Source organism: Uranotaenia lowii, chromosome 2 (assembly GCF_029784155.1).
Source record: "Uranotaenia lowii strain MFRU-FL chromosome 2, ASM2978415v1, whole genome shotgun sequence".
NCBI classification, from domain to species: domain Eukaryota; kingdom Metazoa; phylum Arthropoda; class Insecta; order Diptera; family Culicidae; genus Uranotaenia; species Uranotaenia lowii.
The window spans coordinates 409,513,159-409,521,549 of NC_073692.1; the positions used below are offsets into that span (position 1 = coordinate 409,513,159).

The 8,391-nt window shown below is 40.6% G+C and overlaps 1 protein-coding gene and 1 non-coding gene across 2 annotated transcripts; one reads left to right on the forward strand and one right to left on the reverse strand.

Annotated features, from left to right (window-relative positions):
• Positions 1–712: 712 nt before the first annotated feature.
• Positions 713–784, reverse strand: Trnaq-uug (transfer RNA glutamine (anticodon UUG)). The gene has a single exon. It is a non-coding gene; the product is annotated as a tRNA-Gln (tRNA).
• A 5,772-nt stretch (positions 785–6,556) lies between these two features.
• Positions 6,557–7,632, forward strand: LOC129743383 (uncharacterized protein K02A2.6-like). Its single transcript, XM_055735378.1, has 3 exons — positions 6,557–6,796; positions 6,903–7,205; positions 7,261–7,632. The coding sequence occupies exons 1-3, from the start codon at positions 6,557–6,559 to the stop codon at positions 7,630–7,632; spliced, it is 915 nt and encodes a 304-aa protein (XP_055591353.1).
• Positions 7,633–8,391: the final 759 nt, after the last annotated feature.

The following is an 8,391-nucleotide window of genomic DNA, read 5'->3' on the forward strand; positions in this document are numbered from 1 at the left end:
TGTCAAAATTGTCAAAATTGTCAAAATTGTCAAAATTGTCAAAATTGTCAAAATTGTCAAAATTGTCAAAATTGTCAAAATTGTCAAAATTGTCAAAATTGTCAAAATTGTCAAAATTGTCAAAATTGTCAAAGTTGTCAAAATTTTCAAAATTGTCAAAATTGTCAAAATTGTCAAAGTTGTCAAAATTGTCAAAATTATCAAAATTGTTCAAATTGTCCAAATTGTCAAAATTGTCAAAATTGTCAAAATTGTCAAAATTGTCAAAATTGTCAAAATTGTCAAAATTGTCAAAATTGTCAAAATTGTCAAAATTGTCAAAATTGTCAAAATTGTCAAAATTGTCAAAATTGTCAAAATTGTCAAAATTGTCAATATTGTCAAAATTGTCAAAATTGTCAAAATTGTCAAAATTGTCAAAATTGTCAAAATTGTCAAAATTGTCAAAATTGTCAAAATTGTCAAAATTGTCAAAATTGTCAAAATTGTCAAAATTGTCAAAATTGTCAAAATGAAATTGCGTCAAAATTTTGTAAAATTTGTTTCTCAATTGTGCCAAAACTAATCAAATTATGCGTCAAAATTATGTCAAAAATTTGCAAAAATAATAACGAATGTTCAAATTGTCAAAATTGTTAAAATTGTCATAATTTTCGAAATTGTGAAAATTGTTCCTTGGCCTGAAGTCTTGTAAAAAAAGATTTCTTTTGAAAGGTTCCACCGAGATTTGAACTCGGATCGCAGGATTCAAAGTCCTGAGTGCTAACCATTACACCATGGAACCGATTTGATACACAATAAACATCGACAAACAAAGTGGTGATGTGCCGTTTAGGCCTTCCCGAGGTTCACAGCCATAAAACGATTCGCTTCACCTGACTCAACTCAGCTGCATGGCGCTAGGTAATTCAAAACTAGTAACAACAAAAACAACAACAATCGTTAAGTGAATCATTCACCCGTTAAGCCAGTTACAAGGCCCATATTTGAATGTGTACATTTGAAAGCAAAACAATAACAAACTTGACGATTTCAATCAGCAACAGTGCCTACTGTTTTGTAAGTTTAAACATAACAAACTCCATCAATTTGCTGTGGTCCTACTTGAGTAGCTTGTTTAAACATTCTCGGTAAAAACATAGGCCTACTGATTTTTGACGATAGATCGAATGGTAAGTGAAGAACCATTTTAATGTTTAAAGTTTAGAATTCAACGACCAGCTGACGTTTTTTTTTATCTTTACAAAAATTCATAAGTTAAAAAAAAGATCAACCCAAAGTCCGGCAATGTTACCTTCGCACAAAAGGCTATCTAGCGTGGACAACCCTTGTCCCGATGATTGCGCATCGGGAAGGATTAAACCTTCCGGGCCCATAAAAATCGATGATGGCCATTGTCCAGAATGTGGCTCCGGGACTTTTGGGAACCATCCGTACGCATTTACTCCTTTCACAATTTAGGAATAAGGTCCGGGACAGTATTGTCCAAACGATGTAATGGCCGAGACAGAAGGAAAGAGTCAAAATCGAATGGGCAAAACTTTTCAGAGGCCTCTCTCTGTTTGACAGCTGCTCTGGCTCGGACCCGAGCTTGTGTCTTTTTTGCCTTTATGTTGAGGGAGATGACCGTCCCGTTTCAAACCGGAGAGGACACATTACGGGACATAAAGATGGCAGAAAAAGGGTCCCCGCTGGGTGATTGCTGGTGAATGGAAAATGCGATGAATAGAGAGCTGGACGAGGAGTTAGCTAAAGTTGTTCGATTTCGGAAGGATTTTTCCCCCGTTTCGCGCTAACAATACGCAAGAGTTGCACATTTTTGAATCTGGCTGTCTGTTTTTTTTCCCGGAATCGGGGATTCATCGAAGTGGGCTTGGATTTCTTTTGTCCCGGCCGGGCACAGCAGTAGGCCACTGGACACGTGTTCAGCTAGCTGGCTGGCCAGTTGGTTAACAATTTATGAAAGGGATTTTCGATGAAGTTTTTCCATATCGGATGGCTACTTGGATGGTATGACGCCATTAACAAATTACGATCAATTCGTGCCTAGGTCTTTCAGTGAATGAGCTATCGTAAAGTTTGGAACCCATTCCCTTGCTTCGGTGGAATTTTTTTTTGCTCCTTTCATGATCCAATAATAACCACCAGAAGCTCTTAACCGGTCCCTAAATGACAATTCAACCATCAAAAGCGCAACATTGCCATAAATCCGGTCGCCATATTACGATAAATAAACTTCTACTTGATACCCCCTCGAGGCCAGGTGAAACGAAACCCTACAGGTCTACTACCTACCTAGTTTCGTGACATAAAACCGCTTCACGGCACCTATTTAGTGTTTGGATTCCCGCAGCAGAGCTCTCTCTCTGTCACATCCAACAGAAAGGGGGTAAAATACCCCTTACGTAAAACATCGAAAACGTCAAACGGCCATCACTCGATACGACCTGTCTCATTTCGGCTGCCAAGAAATGGCCAAAGTCAACGCCAACTTCGACGACGGCCAACTTGGTTTGACTCGAAATTTTGGTAGAAGGAGAGAAGCTAAACGTCGCATATGAATTTTTATGACATTGTCGCGTGATAAACGCGGTGATATTCATAAATTTTGCTTATACACATACCTGATGCCCGATGCCCGATACCAAACCACATCAGCCAGAAGGCACCGGTTATGTGAACATCCGGCCGCCCGCGCCGTGCTAACCCTATAAAACGGGCTAAAGTTAGCCCCCTTTCGCCGTGTGGATGGAGATGGATATGTGGGCTACTAACTCTTGAACTATGTAGTTGTTGATAGTGTTGTTGGCCTACTCACGCTTTTTTGCCCAGTAACTTTTCCGATGAGCATCGTTCTGCATAAACTGGGGGCGATGAAACCGGTCGCATTTTGGCTGCGGGGTTTATGGTGTAAAATGAACCTCATTGGGGATTTTCTATAAACATTGATAATTTAACGAAAGTTAACATTTCATGCTACTCTTTGTACCATGAAAATTCGGCACAATCCACATCAATGAGTCGAAGACTTTCGACGCACTATAAAACAGTATTTGACATGCGCACCAAAACTTAAGCGATTGTCGAACATTACTCTAAGGTTTTTATAAATTTAGATTGCTTCACCTTAAATTACATTCCTTGATTTGCCACACCTTACATTATATAAATCTTGTTATCAGTTGTCAAATTGCAACAAGCACGCTCATATTTTTTTAACCATAAATGATTGTTTTTCATACATTTTATGGTATTTTTAGAAGAACTGCTAAAATTATTATTTTTCAACCGTTATGAATTGTTAAATTTCAACCATTTTCCGAGTTTATGAAGAAAACTTTGATAATGGTTGAAATTAAACAAAAAAATGACTGAAAAAACAGGAGCCATGTTTTCATTCGCTGAAGTGTTTGTTTTGTTTGTGATTCTACGTTGGACTAAATTTCTTAAAAATCTCTTGAATTGCTTGACATACAAACTGTAAGCATTGTTCTGGTAATATCTGTTAATTCAATAAATAGAAATTGTGTTCAGATAGATCATTAACGTCACTCTTTCAAATTCAATTTTCAGACGAGAGTTAGGTTATCTGGGGTCGGAACTCCCTACGTTTGCTGCATCAGGAGGTTCCGAATATACACCAAGAAAAACTGGCACCAAAATCACAGCACAGCCGGAAGCTCAACCACAGGCCACCGGCTGAACATTGAAGGAAAGGCAGCAGCGCATTATCCGTAGCAGAAGCCGACACAATCATTCCCTCCGCCCACAAAACTTTCTTCCGCTAATGCAACATAGTAGTGCTACAATTACAATTACAATTACAATTATGTTTATTAATAATGTTTATAATACATAATGCATAATATGAAACTTATTGAATTTCTTTATATTGAATGAAATTTAAGTCGATTCATATTTAAAAACGGATATTTTCTTTTAATTTCGACCCATTTTTACTTTTTCGACCATGCTTGAAAAATAACCATTATTCAAGTTCTCTGTAGAATCTCATTTTATGAGTTTTCGCTGAAAACTCATAAAACGACTTGATCCACTAAACTGCCATTATGGTTATTTTTCAAACATTAATGGTTCAACTTGGCCCAGCGTGAGGAAGAAGTCTAGCGTAACATTTCAAAAGGGCGAAACTGCCAAATGTAAACAAATCAAGTTAACGGTCATTCCGGATGTACGAGGTTGCACTTTACCTAACTAACGTGGTTTCATCTTAAAATCACTTAAAACTTTCAAAAAATTAATAAAATTCAATTCCTGTTGATGCATTTTTGTTGGAACGTAAAGTAACGCCTATTCATAATTGGATCAATTTTTCTATTCGTGTAGCGACACTGGGCGTAACTGAGTTGACCGTGTGTGACAAAACGGCCTAATTACTTTTTGGTGTAGGACCAATGGGCGAAATTTCAAAACCAAAACAAAAACGGCCGATCAATTGGGCGAAACTTGCAGGCGTAGCTGAAATCGAAAACAAAAAAAGCGAAACTCGAAAATCTCTTAAATTTAGTGAAAAAAGTTAAAGATTTTGATAACCAACGAACAATAAGTGAATATTGTGAAAAAAGAGGTCGATTTTTAAATAGGATTTGATTAGATGTTCCGAAATTTCAAACGCATTTTTCTCGTTTCGAGCTAACTGCTAGTTTCGCCCTAATGAAATGTTACGCTAGAAGTGAAGTGAATTTCGTGGACCATTCTCGCTCTGCGAAAGCCACCAGATCGAACACAAACAAGAAGAAAAAGACTGAAAATATGGATGCCGGGAAGAAGAAAAGTGAATGTTTTCGTTGCGAAAGTCCTGAACATATCGCAAATAAGTGTCCGTACCAGAATGCAGTGTGCAGGCGTTTCAAAGTATCCGGACATCTACAAAAATGTGCCTAAAGATGAAGAAGAACGCGAAAAGTGATGCCAAGAGCGTAAAGTCGGATGCAAATTTGCTCGAAGAATCACAAGAAAGTGCAAGTGAGGTTATATCCTTGGATGAAGTATGCAAGTTAGACGGTGTCACCGTGTCACCATTCCCAAACTATTGGTTGGATGTGAACGTAAAAAACGCTACGATTCGTTTTGAAGTGGACACTGGTGCTCCAGTAACAATAATAAGTGTGAAAGACAAAGAAATGTCACTCATTTTTATATGATTTGTGCTTACGTAAGAACTTTAACTACACATAACACACGACGTTGTACAGGACACGACATATAACGTTCTTACTTTACGAAAAAAGGATATAAAATTACCTTTTTGTCGACCGGTTTCGGGCTCGATGTTGCCCATCTACAGGACGATGTCCGACTGATCACACAAAGGATAATTACAGCTCCAGTTTCATACTTGATGTAGTATTCGTCGAACGCAATCGGCATTATGCGGATTTTTGGTTGATCAAGTTGAAGAGAGGTGAAATGATCGGCGGATCGTCTTCGTTCATCAACAGTTTTTCGGCAGAGCTGATAATCATCGACTTCCAAGGATTCATACGTATTCAGCATGATTCTCGTACAAACTTTCTAAATTTTACCTTTTTCCAATCGATGGAATGGTCAACCTGTAAATAGCCGGGCATATGCTGCATGGAATTTCGTAAATTCCGGATCTATCCTCCTCAGGAATCTTGTCTTTGAGCGACACTAGACGATCCTGGAGGGTATTTCCACTCTTGCATGCTGTTTTTAGACCATACTGCAGAAGAATGCTTGCGAGTGCTTGCGAAGAATTTTACGAACAAAGTCATTGTTGTGTCCATTCACAGCACATCCAATGTGCCATAGAGTGGAAGGTGTTGTTTTTGAGCACCAAAGTGATTTGAATCGACCGTAATATATCTGTCAGTTGAGGTTGGTTTCCGGTGGATTCCAAACTTTATTGTGTTGTCCTCTTTCCTTGAGATCAGCAGATCAAGGAAGGGGAGTTTTCCCTCAACTTCTTTCTGAACCGTAAATTTTATCGATCTATGCTGATTATTCAATAGCTCTAGTGTCTGTGGGAGATAGCGTTCTCCCACATACATACAAGCGCAATTTCTTCGCAAACGAAATTGAGTACTGTGGATACAGAATCGACAAAGACGGTATCCACGAGGTTGACAAGAAGAACATGTCCAGACCGGAGATTAAGTAACAGATTCATTCGTTTGTTGGACTTGTGAATTATTATCGAAGGTTCTTCCCAAACCTTGGTACGACCCTTTACCCGCTGAATAACCTGTTGAAGAATGACGTCCGTTTCGAGTGGTCGAAGCAATGTGAAGAAGCATTCATCCAAGTCAAGCAAAAATGCAGTCCGACAAGTTCCTTGTTCACTACGACCCAACATTACCGCTGGTTCTCGCTACTAATGCCACACCCTATGGTGTCGGTGCGTTTTTGAGCTACGTCTATTCCGATGGTTCGGAAAGACCAATCCAGTACGCGTCTCAAACGCTCAATGCTACGCAACAGGAGTTCGCAAGTTTTATCAGTACCTGTACGGGAGGAGATTCACTCTGCTAACAGATAGCAGATCTTCTCCGACGTGAAAGGTCTCCCGAAGATGTCTGCCTCGAGAATGCAGCATTATGCTGCATTTCTTCAGTCATTCTATTACGAAATCAGGTTCAGGCCTACCGGACAACACTACAATGCCGATACTTTCTCGCATCTACCGCTAAAGGAGAAAACTCTGGAGTATGTCATCGAACAGACGGACTACTTGGAAATCAACATGATCGAGACAGTGCCACTGACCATAGAGGAGCTCGCTAAAGCTTCTGCTAAGGACCAGTCTGTGAAGGTACCTAGAGACCGTTTCGGCGTTGATTAACAGGAGTTCACGGTGCAGAAAGGCTGCGCCATGCGAGGAATTCGAGTTTACATTCCTCCATGCTTGCGAGTGAAAGTGCTCGCCGAACTACACTCTACACACTTCGGCACAAATCGAGATCGTGCGCAACGGCAACTACTGTCAGTCCACCAGGGCTGAACCCACCAGAGCGCCGACGCACTGCTGGGAAACACCAACTGCGCCATTCGAACGAGTTCACGTCGATTTTGCTGGTCCGTTCATGAACACATACTTTAATGTGCTCGTGGACACCTACACGAAGTGGCCTGAGGTGCGTATACTGAATAACATTACCATTGCTACCACCATCCAAATCTGTCGTGAAAACTTCGCATCGTTCGGAATTCCATCCGCCCTGGTGAGCGACCGTGGAGTTCCAAAGGTTTTTGAAAATGATTGGAGTCTATCACAAGATGGGTGCACCGTATCACCCTGCGACGAACGGTCAAGTTGAAAGATTCATTCAGACATTCAAAGCGAAATTGAAGAGTTTGCAGTGTGACAGATCATCGATACATGCTGAGTTGTGCAAGATTTTGTTGGCCCACCAAAAGACGATACACCCAGCAATTGGTAAATCGCCTTCGATGATGCTGTTCAACCGACAGATACGATTTCGTTTGGATTTGCTGATTCCAAATTCAGCAACCGAGGTCAAGAAGATCGATGGCAAGGTGCGCGACATCGCTGAGGGGGCGAGAGTTGCGGCCAGAGATTACCCAACAAGGAGAAATGGAAATACGGTGTGGTTTCTTAAAAACTCGGAACGCTGCACTAAAGGGTGATACGGTCAAAATTTGGTCAAGGGAAAACGCGTGTAAATCGGTGAAATCGTTTATTTAAAAAATCAAATTAAATTTCTTTTTTAAGTCTAATTAGTATAAAATTCAGGAAAAATATTCAGTTAGGCTTCCGCTTTTCCAAATCCGAATTGCCGGGCCTTACGCTTAACCCCTGCCATCAGATTTTGTACAGCCACCTTGTCCACCTTCTTCGCCGCAGAAAGCCAGTTTGCCTTGAACTCGTCCTTAGCAGATTTTTTGGTTTTCCTTAGGTTCCGCTTGACAATAGCCCAGTATTTCTCAATTGGGCGGAGCTCTGGCGTGTTGGGAGGGTTCTTGTCCTTGGGAACCACCTGCACGTTGTTGGCGGCGTACCACTCCATGGCCTTTTTACCGTAATGGCAAGATGCCAAATCCGGCCAAAACAGGACGGAACAACCGTGTTTCTTGAGGAAAGGCAGCAGACGTTTATTCAAACACTCTTTCACGTAAATTTCTTGATTGACAGTCCCGGAAGCTATGAAAATGCTGCTTTTCAAGCCACAGGTATAGATGGCTTGCCAAACCAGATATTTCTTCGCGAACTTTGACAGTTTCATGTGCTTGAAAATATCTGCTACCTTTCCCCTTCCTTTTGCCGTATAAAACTCCTGTCCCGGAAGCTGCTTGTAGTTGGCTTTGACGTAGGTTTCGTCGTCCATTACCACGCAGTCAAACTTCGTCAGCATCGTCGTGAACAGCCTCCGGGATCGCGCTTTGGGC